General features: G+C 32.8%; 1 protein-coding gene across 2 annotated transcripts in view; it reads left to right on the top strand.

Annotated features, from left to right (window-relative positions):
* Positions 1–15,705, top strand: part of LOC114336116 (ral GTPase-activating protein subunit alpha-1) — a 208,858-nt gene that overhangs the window by 40,711 nt on the left and 152,442 nt on the right. For both annotated transcript variants that reach the window (XM_050650360.1, XM_050650361.1), the window contains 3 exons: positions 4,484–4,748; positions 9,726–9,867; positions 13,282–13,509. In XM_050650360.1, coding sequence (XP_050506317.1) covers positions 4,484–4,748; positions 9,726–9,867; positions 13,282–13,509 — 635 coding nt within the window. The remainder of the gene's footprint in view (positions 1–4,483; positions 4,749–9,725; positions 9,868–13,281; positions 13,510–15,705) is intronic.

Raw genomic sequence — 15,705 nt, forward strand, 5'->3', positions numbered from 1 at the left:
ATTGTGGTATAATAATAATAATATCGTATGGCATTTTTGCCGGGGAGATCCTTTCGGATAGTTCCGGCGCCATTTACATCTTTAACCCTGTTTTAAGTAACTAGTGCCGATGTACACTAGCCCAGGGGGACCGACGGCTTTACGTGCTCTCCGAGGCACGGTGAGACGGCTCGTGTCATTATTGGAAATGAAAATGGTTTGTCTTTGGCAGGGCTCGAACCCACGTCTACTGGCGTATGAGGCCAGCGTTTATGCCGTTACTCCACGGCCGCTCACCATTGTGGTAACCATAGTTTTACTTAGGTTTTTATTTGTCAACTTGACAGTATTTAACTAGTTATTTAAATTTAACGCCCTAGGGCATTATATCATATTTAACTGACTTCGAAATCATGTCATTATTTGTCAAATGATATACCAATCGGACATTAAATAAATTGAATATAATATTAATCGTATAATAATCAAGCCATAGCGGAGTGTTGCCGGATCAGCTAGTCGTTGTGTTAGAATAACAAGGTTCTATCTGCAAATTTTTTAAAATTGAGATTTTTATGTAACTTGGTTCTATTTTATGTTCTTTACCTTAATATGATCCTAGCACCGACATCTATTAACAGGTGGCTGAAATACGTAAGTTACAAGGTTCTATCTCAGAGAATTTTAAATGTTGGTAAGTTAACAAGCTTCTAACTGACATAAAAACAGTCAACTAAGTACACAAGGTCCTATCTGCAAGAACTAAAAGTGTTTATAAGTTAATAATAAGACTTTATTAAACAACTAGAAGTTGTTTTATTGTATACTAATTGTTAAACAAAGGTATGTGTGGAAAATAGAACTTGATTAAATAAGTTTAATTCATTTCTCAAATCAAAACTCCTTTGTATTAACTATTGAAGTAACCTTTTACTGTTAAGAGGAAACAGTAGCGATCAACAGGTAGCCAAAACGCGTTCCAAGATTGCGGCTGTAATTTTGAATATTTTTTCGAGATATTTGGCACACGTATTCGTAATATAATAAAGAATGGCGGTACAGAGCCCAATTTGAAAAATATATTAATATGTGGAAATTACTCTGTAATTAAATACAATATTAAAAAAACGAGCCTGTACCGCCATTAAGGAGAACAAAAAATACACTTTCTTCAAATAAATTTTTTATCCGATGCCTAGATTTTGTGTCATTTTGGAACTACTAAAATTTTTTATTTCATTAGTAGTTCCAAAATGACAAAATCTAGGCATCGGATAAAAAAGTTTATTTGAAGAAAGTGTATTTTTTGTTCTCCTTAATGGCGGTACAGGCTCGTTTTTTTAATATTGTATTTAATTACAGAGTAATTTCCACATATTAATATATTTTTCAAATTGGGCTCTGTACCGCCATTCTTTATTATTACGAATACGTGTGCCAAATATCTCGAAAAAATATTCAAAATTACAGCCGTAATCTTGGAACGCGTTTTGGCTACCTGTTGATCGCTACTGTATCACCTTGATAAAAATATATGAATTTTTTTAAAAATTTACATTGTTAACACATAAAAGTGGCGACAATAGTAAAATAAATATATAACATAGAAACTTTAAACAGTCATAACTAAAAATGGCACCTGAGGCAGTTAGAACCTTTTATTCTGACACAACGTAGTGTTAAATATGAAGTAAGTGTGGAAGATATACACTGGTTACTTATTTAATTTTAATTTGATTGATTATTTAATCATTTATAAGATTTAAATAATAAAAGATTAAAAGTTAATGATTTAAAAAACAAATCTCACTGGCAGGGATTCGAACTCTTTATTAATAGTTATTTAACCAACAAGTGTATTAATAAGGGCGATTAACAATTGAGATATTTTAACGCGTGAGCGGGGCGAGCGCGTTAATGTTCGAGATTGTTAATCGCCATTTTAATTAGCGAGTTCGTTACAAAACTTTTCCGTCGACCGTACTTTTCAGAAATAAAGATATATCTATCTTTTGATTTTTCAAATACATAGAATTTTAAACAATAAAGTAAATAATGACATACAATGACAGATAGTACTAACAGCGGCTACTTGATTTTAAATTTTTTAGTGGGAATATAAATAGGTATATGTTTGGTTGCCTACACACCAGAAAATGATTCATTAATAGGGGTCATTAATCAATGATTTTGAGGGTGTTAAAGTTGATCATAAATGGACGGTCGACGGAAAACGTCATTTATTGTTCATATATAGAGTTATCGTCCCGGTCAAACTGCATTTCCGCTTGACGTGTCTTCATAGCCTTTTATTAGATTAGATTATCTTTTTTTTCTATCTATACAGTATGTCCCTGTAAGTTGGAACCATATCGAAAACTTTTTTATTATTAATTTTACAAAAAAAAGTTATTCTTCATAAAAAGCTCTGCATGGTCTAAAGTCTACGATTCAACCACCAGATCTCAAATTTTATGAATATTGTACGAGGTATGTCAAAAAATATGAATTTCGCTCAAGAGTAAAGTAGCTTTATTTTTCAGAATATTGAAAATTGTTATTATTAAAAGTTGTTTGGAATTAAGAACTATATTCGAATATGCAATTAGATCCTTCTAATTGAATTTTTTTTGAAAATTTATGGATAACCCTACATTATTTTCAGTTATTTCAATTACGATAACTCTTTTATTATTAATTTTAGGAAAAAAAGTTATTCTTCATAAAAAATTCTGAATGGTCTTGAAGCTAAAATACAACCATCTTATATCAAATTTTATCAATTTTGTACGAGGTATGTCAAAAAAGATGAATTTCGATCAAGAGTAAAGTACTTTTATAGTTCAGAATATTAGATGGATGCAATTACATATTGGAACATAGTTTCTAATTTCAAATAACTTTTCTCAATCAAAATTTTCGGTATTGTGAAAAATAAAGGTACATTGATAAAATTTGATATAAGATGGTTGTATTTTAGGTTTCAGATAATGCAGAATATTTTATAAAGAACAACGTTTTTTCGTAAAATTAGTAATAAAAGAGTTATCATAATTGAAATAACTGAAAATAATATTGATTATTCATAAATTTTCAAAAAAGAATTTTAATTAGAAAGATGTAATTGCATATTAGAATATACACTCACCGGCACAAAATTCCGCCACCCAAAATTTTTGATTAAGTTTGACAATTTATAACTTTATTATTTGTGCTCCGATTTTCAAGATTCTTGCACCAGTTTGTAGGTATATGTATTCATATTGTTTGGTATTATTCCGGTAACAAAAAATTTTGCTTGCAGGTCATTGTACAGGGGTGAAAGGAAGCGTTGTATTTTCTCCTAATTTTAAAAAATTCTGTGGAATAATGGAATAGCTGATTTTGTTTCATAGTCCTGTCATATTTTCCCGGAGGCATCACCAACATTTTGTTTTTTGAATTATCCGAATATCTTTTTTCTTGTAAGAGCTGTACCATTTTTTGTAAATAAAAACACTGACTCATACAATTGAGGTTGGATTGATAAGATTAGAATGACCCGCATGCAGCACAGATCTCAATCATATTGAGCATTTATGGGATGAATAAAAAAAGCTATTTGCCGTCATCCTAGGCCTCCAAAAAATTTGGTACCGTTATGGCCCTGGTAGAGGAATATCGGGCTATTCCCCAGGCAAGGAAAACACATCTTTATTAGATGCTAAACAGATTGCGAGCAGTCGTTGCTGCAAGAGGTGGACATAACCGCTATTGAATTGTTTTGTTGTTAAATTTGTTTTGTTTTGTTAATTTTAGTGCGTTTGATATTTTTAATTAAATAAACCTTCAAAGCAGTGTTTTTAATTACAGCTCTTACAAGAAAAGAGATATTCAGATAATTCAAAAAACAAGACCTTAGTGATACCTCCAGGATAATACAAAATGAGTATTAAACAAAATCAGCCCTCCAATTTTTCCACAGAATTTTTTAAATTTAGGAGAAAAAACAACGCTTACATTCACCCCCGTATATTGCCATCTAAGCAAAAATTTTTTGTTACCGGAATAATAGCAATTGACATCAATACATATACCTACAAACTCGTGCAATAAACTTGAAAATCGAAGTACAAATAATAAATTTATAGATTGTCAAACTTAATCAAAAATTTTGGATGGCGGAATTTTGTGCCGGTGAGTGTATTTCTCAATTCCAAACAACTTTTCATAATATCAATTTTCAATATTGAGAAAAATAAAGCTACTTTACTCTTAAGACGAAATTCATAATTTTTGCAATACCTCGTATAATATTCATAAAATTTGATATCTGATAGTTGAATCTTAGGTTTTAGACCATGCAGAGCTTTTATGGAGAATAACTTTTTTTCGTTTAGACCATGCAGAGCTTTTATGGAGAATAACTTTTTTTCGTAAAATTAATAATAAAAAACTTTTCCTTATGGTTCCAACTTACACGGACATACTGTATAACCCTTAAATAATTTGTGATTTATTTCAGATATTTCTTAATATGGTACCAAGCGTTGAACGAAAATGCACCAGAGTATGTACACAATATGTTTTCTGCATTGGTGCCAGGTTTTGGAAGTCAAAATGTTTTTCAATCCCAACACAGCGGAAGCGTTTTCCACGATACAAGTGCACAACATCCCGTAACGGCCACGGAATTGTTACCCATTTTGCCTCCCTCAAATGGAGAAAAATCTCCAGAAAATGCTAGCAAGTTTTACTTAGAAGCTTTGTTGGAATATATGGTTCATACGGTGAGTTGATATATTATTGTTTCCTATGTATCGTTTTTAAACTAAATTTACCACCAAATAAATAATGTTCGTATCGTTTATTTATTTATTATTGACGATGTAGTTTCTACATAGCAACTCGCTAGAGTTCCTATCTAGAGTCCATATTGTGAGGTTCTAACCTCAGGGCCAGCAACCACAGTTTGGGGAAGTCTTACGTTGCCGTGATGTAAAATCAGGGAAAAGTTTAAACATTACATATTATTTTATGCAAAAATGTAACTTCATTGAAAAGCAATCGGAGCAGACCAAATACACATGGAACTTCTACAGAGAAGAAGTATACCTACACGTAAGATATTACATAGCACATAAGGTATTACATCTGATGCTAAAAGAAGCGTCCTGCCGCGTTCTTTCCAGTACCGTTTCCATAATTTAATTTAATAGTTACCGAGATATTCTATTTGTTTATAAGCCAAAATTTTTTTTATAATTTTAAAATATTCCTGAGGCCGCTTAAATAGTCCAATTTCAATTCCGTAAAGTACATTAGATAGGTATAGTGCCTTTTTATACAAAAACCATAGCTATTCATATATATCATATTTATTATGATTATTATAGCGACCGTAAATTTTTAATTAACAATTTAATTGTTGCTAAACTGTTCCTTCAATTTCCATCGGCTTCTGGAAATATAATCTATACCAGCGATTCTCAACCTTTTTGAGTCATGTACCACCTACAGTTATTTTTATTATTTTTGGTACCACCTATATTTTTACATTGTATTATCAAGACTTACTAAGTATGTACTACAATTTTAATTTTTTTGTGTTTTGTGTACCACCGCAAATAATGATATGTACCACCAGCGTTACATGCACCACAGATTGAAATCCTCTGATCTAAATTAGATTATATATAAGTGGACACCCGGTATAAAGTAGCGGAACGGTAGAATATTTCGCGAAATGACCATCGGATCAAAAAACTTTAAAATATGGTTTCAATAATTTTCAAAAATCTATCGAATGACATTAAGCACCACCCCCACTCCACCCCCTGGAGGTCGAGTGGGGGGTAACTTTAAAATCTTAAATGGAAACCCCCAGTTTTTATTGCAGACTTCGATTCCTTTCGTAAAAGTAATGAACTTTTATACGAGAGATTTTTTCGAATTATGGATAGATTGCTCTATTATCGGAAAAACGATTTATCGTGATACCATAGTTAAATTGTAGAAACGGTCTAATAACCAGAGAAATGCACTTCCAAATGAAAAACCAAAAACAAGTGTTTAATATTTTTCAAAAACCTATCGAATGACACCAAACACGACCCCCCTCTCCACACTCTGGAGGTGTGATGGGGGTAACTCTAAAATCTTAAATAGGAATCCCCATTTTTTATTGCAGTTTTGGATTCCTCATCTAAGAATAAGTACCATTTATTCGAAACATTTTTTGGAATTATTGATGGATGGCGCTAATAAATCGTATTTTTCCGATTATAGCGCCATCTATTAACAATCCTAAAAAATGGTTCGAATAAATGTTACTTATTTTTTCATGAGAAATCTGCAATAAAAAATGAGGATTCCTATTTAAGATGTTAAACTTACCCCCCACCCCACTTCCAGGGGAAGTCATGTTTGGTGTTATTCGATAGGGTTTTGAAATAAATTAAACAAGTATTATTTGCTTTTTCATTTGGAAGTGTATTTCTCGAGATATTAGACCGTTTCTATAATTTACCTATGGTATCACGATAATAGACGAACACGATAATATCATGATAATAGACGAACACGAAATTCGAACTACCTGGTATAATTATATAAATGAACTGTATAATGATGATAGACCCAAAGAACTGGAGACTTTAGATGAAGGTGAAGGACCAGAAATACTAAAATCAGAAATACTACATGCTATAAAATTGGCAAAAAACAAGAAAGCCGTTGGTCCTGACAACATACCTACAGAAATGTTAAAGCTCATAAATGAGGAAAACATTGGAATACTAGTCAAACTTTTCAATGATGTTTATTCGACTGGTGATATCCCTGAAGATTGATTAAAGTCCGAATTCATAACCCTACCAAAAAAACAACGTCCGAAAAACTGTAGCGATTATAGAATGATAAGCCTTATGAGCCACACTTTGAAAATCTTTCTAGTATCATCCACAGTAGAATCAGAGATAAATGTGAAGAAGACCAGGATGAAACACAATTTGGCTTCAGAAATGGACTGGGAACCCGGGACGCACTCTTTGCACTAAATGTATTATTGCAGAAATGCCGAGATCAAAGGAAAGACGTCTTTGCTGTATTTATTGACTATGAGACGGCCTTTGATCGAGTACAACATCACAAATTAATTAAAATGTTAAAGGATAAAGGAGTTGATAGTCAAGATGTACGAATCATAGAAAAATTATACTGGCGTCAAACAGCGACAGCTTGCATAAATGGGAAATCAACAGAAATATGCAAAATACAAAGAGGTGTCAGACAGGGTTGTATACTGTCCCCACTGTTATTCAATTTATATTCAGATAGCATATTTAAGGAAGCGCTGCATAATTTGGAATGGGGTGTGAAAGTTAATGGAATTCAGATAAATACAATCAGATATGCAGACGATACAGTTATTTTAAGTGATGATATGAATAGATTACAACACCTTTTAAATGCTATTGACACAGTGGGAAGAGAGTTTGGCCTAAACATTAACTGTTCAAAAACAAAATACATGGTATTTAGCCGTTTGGCCCATCAAAATTCACCGTTATATGTTGATGATCATATAATTCAAAGAGTACCGAGTTTTAAATATCTTGGTTGCCATATTACTGAACAACTACATCCAGATAAAGAGATAAAATGTAGAATTGAGATAGCCCGCACGACATTTTTAAAAAGGAGGTAATTCTTCTGTAATGATAACTTGCAACTTCAACTTCGAAAGCACATGATTAAATGTTACATTTGGTCAGTCCTCTTGTATGGTGTCGAAGCATGGACATTAAAAATATCCACCATTAATCGTTTGAAGGCCTTTAAAATGTGGCTGCACAGACGTACACTGAAAATATCATAGACAGCTATGCTGACAAACGTGGCAGTCCTTAAGAGAGCAAATACTGCCCGCGAGCTGCTTGATAACATCAAATATAGAAAGATGGCCTATTTTGGACACGTAGTAAAGGGAGACCGGTATAATATTCTTCAACTAATTATGATGGGTAAAATCGAAGTATGCAGAGGAATTGGTAGAAAGCACGCCTCTTGGTTGAAGATTATCCGGGAGTGGACAGGAATAAAAAAAGCAGAACAACTATTTAGAATAGCTCGAGACAGAGACAGTTTCGCCATGTTAATCGCCAATGTCAAGAGGACTTGATAGGGCACGTTAAGAAGAAGAATCACTATAAATAGTTTTTTTTTGCCTACTTTTATGTAAGGAATCCAAACCTGCAATAAAAACTGGGGGTTTCCATTTAAGATTATAAAGTTACCCCCAAACCCCTCCTGCAGGAGGTGGAGTGGGGGGTCGTGTTTTGAGTCATTCGATAGATTTTTGAAAATGATTGAAAACATATTTTTCAGTTTTTCGATCTGATGTTCATTTCGCGAAATATTCGACCGTTCCGCTACTTTTGGGACACCCTGTATATAGAATCACAAGATTCGATTCCAGCAATAAAATTGCTGGTAAATAACTTTTCCTTGTATTTTGCTAATTAGCCCAGAGTAAAAATATATTTTAACAACATTAACAATAAATTCAAAATTATTATAGAAGCGAAAGAACAACATGGTTTTGAGCCGATAGATGCAATGTATGTACAGAAATGCAAATATTACAAATGATTCAAATGATGCTGTTGAGTGTAGTTGGTATTATATTATATCAGTATTTAGCACTAATTTGTAAAAAAAATTAAAAACTGTTTTTAATAATGAATGTACAGTGAGGACGTTTCGGTTGAAATAAATTCATTTTCTCGGGAATAAATTCATTTTGGAGATAAATCCCGAAACAGGTCGATTTTTAATTTTAAATTATGATTTTTTGGCTATTAATTAAATTAATTAATGATTACTTTCCACACTAGTGACGTCATCCATCTGAGCATGATGACGTAGTCAATGATTTTTTTAAATGAGAATAGGGGTCGTGTGATAGCTCGTTTGAAAGGTTATATAATTCTCTAGTCAGTAGTATAAACATTAACATCATTATTTATACATGGTGCCAAAAAAATTTTTTTTGAATTAAATTAATTGATACAAAAAGAAAAATGTATGTAATTTATTTAATTCAAAATACAGTTTACAGCTGTCATAAAACAGAAAAAAAATGTTTATTTGAGAAATAAATATTGTTTTTCGCTTAAACTCAAGTTAAAGCTGGCACCTACCTGTCTCTTGGCAGTTTGAACATTTAATTTAAGCGAAAACCAATGTTTATTAATTTTTCAAATAAACATTTTTTCTGTTTTCTGGCAGCAGTAAAATGTATTTTGAATTAAATAAATTACATACGTTCTTCTTTTTCTATCAATGAATTTATTTCAAAAGAAATTTTTTTGGACATCCTATATAAATAACTGTTCTAATGTTTATATTACTGAATAGAGAATTAAATAACGTTCTAAATGGACTAATGACCCCTTTAAATTCTCATTTAAAATAATCATCGATTACGTCATCACGCTCAGATGGATGACGTCGCTAGTGTGACATATATATGCCAAAAAATTGTAATTTAAAAATAAAATCGATCTGTTTCAGGATTTATCTCCAAAATTAGCCATTCTCGAGAAAATGAATTTATTCCAACTTAAACGTCCTCACTGTAATGTATTAGTTGTTAAGTTTGTTTTACAAATAACCTCAACAAATTTTGTACTATTTGTTAATTTAATATTTATTATATATTTGTTTTTTAAATTTGTATAATTACATACATTTTATATGCATAGGTTGTGAAATTAGAGTGGCAGGACAAGAACGCACACCATCATAGATGTTTTAGCTTCTTATTAGAAAAGTTTAAATTATACTACATACCAAAAATGTTTCCAAATTTCTGTAAGGATACGTCTTTGTACAAACCAAATTTAGGTATGTATTTTTTAATTACCATCAGTTAATTATTACAAAGAGTTATTTTATAAAAAACCATTTAACAATTGCGTAGTTTGGAAATATTAATAAAATCAACCAGATTGTTCATAAAATTAGTATTAGGTTTGAATCCCGCGTATGAAAAAAAAGTTGATTAATAGCAAGCTGAAAATTTGTTAATAGCTTAAGGGTGTCTAGTCGGATAAACTTTGATATATGGGAACACTGTAACAGGTGCAGTTTTAATTGTAGAACAGGTTAAAAATTTGGAACGGTCAGACCACGAAAACGGCACATTTATTTTGTCCGACAGAACAGACTTAAACTCTCCGAACAGAGTTGAAACTCTCATGCAAAAATCAGACTGCTATTTATCACCTATCATAATTCCTGTCATTTGACATTTTCTACATGTTCCACTCATTAAAACGCCCATTTGGTGATAAATAGCAGTCTGATTTTTGCATGAGAGTTTAATCTGTTCGGAGAGTTTAAGTCTGTTCTGTCGGACAAAATACATGTGCCGTTTTCGTGGTCTGACCGTTCCAAATTTTTAACCTGTTCCACAATTAAAACTTCCCCTGTTCCAGTGTTCCCATATATCAAAGTTTGTCTGACTAGACACCCTTAAGCTATTAACAAATTTTCAGCTTGCTATTAATCAACTTTTTTTTATACGCGGGATCCAGACCTATATCTACACAATAGGACAAACATGAAGATTATCCCAAATAAGAGAGCATATAAACATAGGAAGCTGGATATAAATATGGGAGCTCTTATCTATAATTTATTTTGAACACGAAGGTTCAAAAAGTTATCCAAAGCTACGAAAAGTTTATTAAAGAGGAGAAGTACAAATAACATAAACAAAATCAGTACAAATAACATAAAAAAATCCTAGAACTAAAATGTTACTTACTAGTTAATACAGTCTTTGGAATGTCTCTGTGCACTATTGTCCATCCAAGTCACTATCACCCAGATGTTGACTTTGACGGTAGAGATGCAGAGATGTGGCCACCCTGGGTGCCTAAGGGTATCATGAAACTGTGCGAAAATACACTTTTTCAGGTTACAAAAAAGAATTTTTCGTGGATACTACAAACTTACGCTTCCTCTTATGTTGAAAACAGGACAAATCTTTGACAGATTGGAGTGCACCATATACATTATTCTTTTTGGTGTCTCTTTCTTTCCATTCTCATCACGTGTCCTATGCATCTCACTCTCTGTGCTTTTATGAAGCGACTGATGCTGCTTGGTTCGTTATACAGTTCCTCTAGTTTCCTGTTGGTTCGTAGCACCCAACCTCCCTCCCTTTTTCCTCCATATATAGCTTTGAGCATTTTCCTTTGCCATCTTTACAATTTCTCCGTATTTGCTTCTTTCATTGTCCATACTTCGCTACCATACGTCACTGTAGGCCTTATTACCGTTTTGTTTATCATTGGCTTTGTTTTTCTCAATAATAATAATAATAATTTTTTATTTCCCTTTTCTAATCTGACATTCAGTTTCCATTCTTCCTGTCCTTTCTCATCTATAATAACTTCCAGATACGTACAATGGACCACTCTCTCGAAATTATATTTCTTTGCTTCATTAGATATGAAAGTAAACTGTCCCTCTTCTTTTTGCTCTGTATTTCCGAGTAACATGTATGTACTTTGACTTTTACTGGTTTGTTTCTAGGTCAAAATAGTTTGCCTCCTTATCTAATCTGTTCGTACCATTTCTTGATTATTTTCTTGTTTTCGCTAGAACAGTAAGATCATCAGCGAAGGCCAGACATTGATGCTCATTGTTGAAGATGGATCTGGTCGTTTTAACTCGGCTATTTCTGATTATTGTTTCCAATACTAAGTTAAAAAGCACCTTGGATAACGCATCTCCTTGTCTAAGACCTATGTTCACTTCAAATTGATCTAATGAGAATCCTCTCCATACTACATGATTTCGCGTGTTATTCTTACTAACCTAATCAGGTTTTGCGGGTATGCCCAAAGAGCTCAGTGCTTCATACATTGTATTCCTTCTTATTTGTTTAAAATAAAATCGCTTGTTTAAAATCTAGGAACAACGCATGAAGGGATACCTTATGTTTAAAGGCGGGTTGACATTACTAGTGAACAACGAACGTAGCTCACGCTTACGTATTATGCCCGTGCTATTGTTAGATATTTTATTATCTATTTTCAAACTCGTAGTACATTTGTATCTATTAGGTCTGGATCCCGCATAAGAAAAAAAGTTGATTAATAGCAAGCTGAAAATTTGTTAATAGCTTAACGGTGTCTAGTCGGACAAACTTTGATATATGGGAACACTGGAACAGGGGAAGTTTTAATGGTGGAACAGGTTAAAAATTTGGAACGCCAGACTACGCAAACGGCAGATGTATTTTATCGGACAGAACTTCCAATTGATTTGTTGCCCTTTCATTAAACTCTCATGCAAAAATCAGACTGGTGTTTATCACCAACTGGGCATTTTAATGAGTGGAACACGAAGAACATGTCAAATGACAGGAATCAAAGGGTAACAAATCAATTGGAAGTTCTGTCTGACAAAATACATCTGACGTTTTGGTAGTCTGACGTTCCAGATTTTTGACCTGTTCCACAATTAAAACGTCCCCTGTTCCAGTGTTCCAATATATCAAAGTTTGTCCGACTAGACACCCTTAAGCTATTAACAAATTTTCAGCTTGTTATTAATCAACTTTTTTTGGTACGCGGGATCCAGACCTATATGCATTGCATAAATACAGATGTACTGCTCGAGTTTGAAAATAGATAATAAAATATCTAACAATAGCACGGGCAAAATACGTAAACGTGAGCCACGTTCGTTGTTCACTAGTAATGTCAACCCGCCTTATAGCAGGTAGTCTGGATTTCTTTTAGTGTAAAAATCTGATCTGTCAAACTTTAAAACCGGCCAGATATTCACCTAGTTTATCTTCAGCAAATCTGTTAAGTCTCTCTCTTAGCATACCTTGTAACAAGTAATCAACAGAGCAACACTTCTGTAATTTTCACATGCCAATCTCTCTCCCTTTTGGTATATGGGGCATAATAGAGCTTTGGTCCAATATTTGGGCATATTTTGCTCTTCCCATATCCTCTTAATATCGTACATCCTTTTTTGTAGTTCTTCCCCTCCAATTCTTTATCATTTCCGCAGCTTATTTCGTTTTCTCCTGGCCTTTTGTTATTTTTTAGCCCATTGATTATACTTTTAATGGTGATGATGATAATGATGATGAAAAATAATTTTGGTATAATATGTTGTAGAAGGGTGTAAATAACACGATGTAAAAATGTGAATTTTTAGGGGACTTATATATAATAAATGAATCAGTTTTTGTTGTAGAGTTTAGAGATAAAATGTTGAATATATTTTTAGATTTACCCATTTTAAGAAGACCAGAAAGTGAAAATGAGTTTGTGCAATGTAGAGTAAGTTTTATACTTTGGACCATCAACTACATGCATCAAACCAGAAAATCCCAAGATAAGGAAGGTTCTGTCGGTCCACCTTCGATACAGAATATGCAATCTCCATCACAACATTCACACACGTCTCATGATGATGATTCACAACACGATTCGTCCCATCCCAGTTTGGATTCTAGTAAGTTTTATATATTCTAAGTTTTGCTATATGTTGTTGGTTATACGACTATATCTATATTTGCTTATTTTAAAACATAATATAAAAGGATAAAAAATGCTGTTAACTATGTAGTCACAGTATACCTTACAATCAGTATTCTCACTCTAATGCGGTGACTTTGATCTCTAGGTAAAAATTCGATGACCTTGACGCCATATTGTGTGAGGGTAAATCAGAGCCGACTTCGATTTATTTTGAAAAAAAAATTAATGAAATTGATACGCGCACATGCAGGGTGTTTCATTAATAATACTAAATAGTTTAACTTTAGATTCCTAGGCTCAAATTTTAAGATTTAACCCAAATCACCTAGTCCGAAAATGCTTCCTAAAGGAGCTAGAGCTCTTTGAAGATGGCGTCTTTTAATTCGTTTTTTTTTAATACCTCTAGAACGCTTCTATTTAGAAAAACGAAAACTGGTACGTCTATTTATCTTCCAGAGATAAATCGATTCCATAATTTGCGAATTTTTAGTACCTGTCATAGGCGTCCCTTTTGGGTAGGGCCACGGTTATTTCATCTTTTTCTTTAACTTTTAAGCATTTTTGACACTGGATTATTAAATTGTGAGGTATTCTAGTACAAAAAGGTACTGTTACTGTTACTGGTAGTCAATTTGACGAAAATTTCAATAAAAAATTTGTATTTTACTGACTTGAAAACAACAGTAACGCTTAGTGCTAGAATACCTCATAATGTAATAATCTAGTGTCAAAGATGCTTTAAAATTAAAGACACAAAATTAAAGCGATAAAATAACCGTCGACCTACCCAAAACGGACGAGTACGACCGGTAAGTACTAAAAATTCGCAATTGTTGAAATCAATTCATCTTTGGAAGATAAATAAACGTACAAGATTTCGTTTTTCTAAATAGTTTTTTTTCAAATTCTAAAAACGCAAATTTTTAAAATCTGTTTTTCTAGAAAACGGTGTAACCTACCGACTTAAAACAAAAGTACCTTTTAGTACTAGAATATCTCAAAATGTAATAACCAAGTGTCAAATATGCTTAAAAGATAAAGACAAAAAAGTTATGCGATGAAATAACCGTTGCTCTACCCAAAACGGACGCCTATGACCGGTACTGGAAATTAACAATGAATGGAATCGATTTATCTCTGGAAGATAAATAGGCGTACCAATATGAGCTGCATGCTGGCCATTCTAATCTTATCAATCCAACATCTATTTAAGATATTTATGTTTATGAGTCAAACGGTGTTTTTATTTACAAAAAATTGCGCAGCTCTTACAAAAAAAAGAGATATTCGAATAATTCCAAAAACAAAATCTTAGTGATGCCTCCGGGATAATACGAAAGGACTATGAAACAAAATCAGTTCTTCAATTTTTCCATAGAATTTTTCAAAGTAGGGAGAACATACGACGCTTCCATTCAGCCTCGTATAATGCCATCTAAGTAAAAAAGTTTTGTTACCGGAATAATAACAAACGATAGCAATACATGCTTCTTCTTCTTTCTTATATGTCTGCTTTAAAGCATGTTCCTTCTTCAATATCAGCCTCCTAAATTGTTTAAATTATCGCACCATCTTTTTCTTGATCTGTCAATACTTCTACGTACATTTGGTGACTTATGTAGTGCTATTCGTACTATCCTATCCTCTGCCATTCTACTAATGTGTTCGTTCCACTCCTGTTTCCGTTATGTCACCCATCCATTTATGTTTTCTACATTGCATGCTCTTCTTATGTTTTCGCTTCTCTCTCTATCCAACAGACTTTTCAGACTTTTAACGGCGGAGTTTTGTGCCGGTGAGTGTAGTTGCATACGCAAATGATTTAGTAGTAAAAGAAAAAAAGACTAATCTTACCAAGGCAATTATCGAGATGAAGACTCAAGCCGAGAAATATGGATTATAAATCAACGAAACGAAATGAGAATACATGGAAGTAAGCAAAAAACAAGGAAAACAAAAAAGGATACCTAAAGACCGACAACTTCAAATTTGTGACAACCATTTCTATTACTGCAAGAATTTCATTGGTTAGAATTAGTGACGAGTTTATATCGCTGGTGCCTATGATTAATGTAATGTGATTCCTAATACATTTCCAGTGAAAATAATAACTCTTTGATAAGTGTTAGCGATACAATTTTTTTTATATGCGTGTCCGCGAAGATTATAA

The sequence above is a fragment of the Diabrotica virgifera genome, chromosome 5, assembly GCF_917563875.1.
Source record: "Diabrotica virgifera virgifera chromosome 5, PGI_DIABVI_V3a".
Taxonomy (NCBI): domain Eukaryota; kingdom Metazoa; phylum Arthropoda; class Insecta; order Coleoptera; family Chrysomelidae; genus Diabrotica; species Diabrotica virgifera.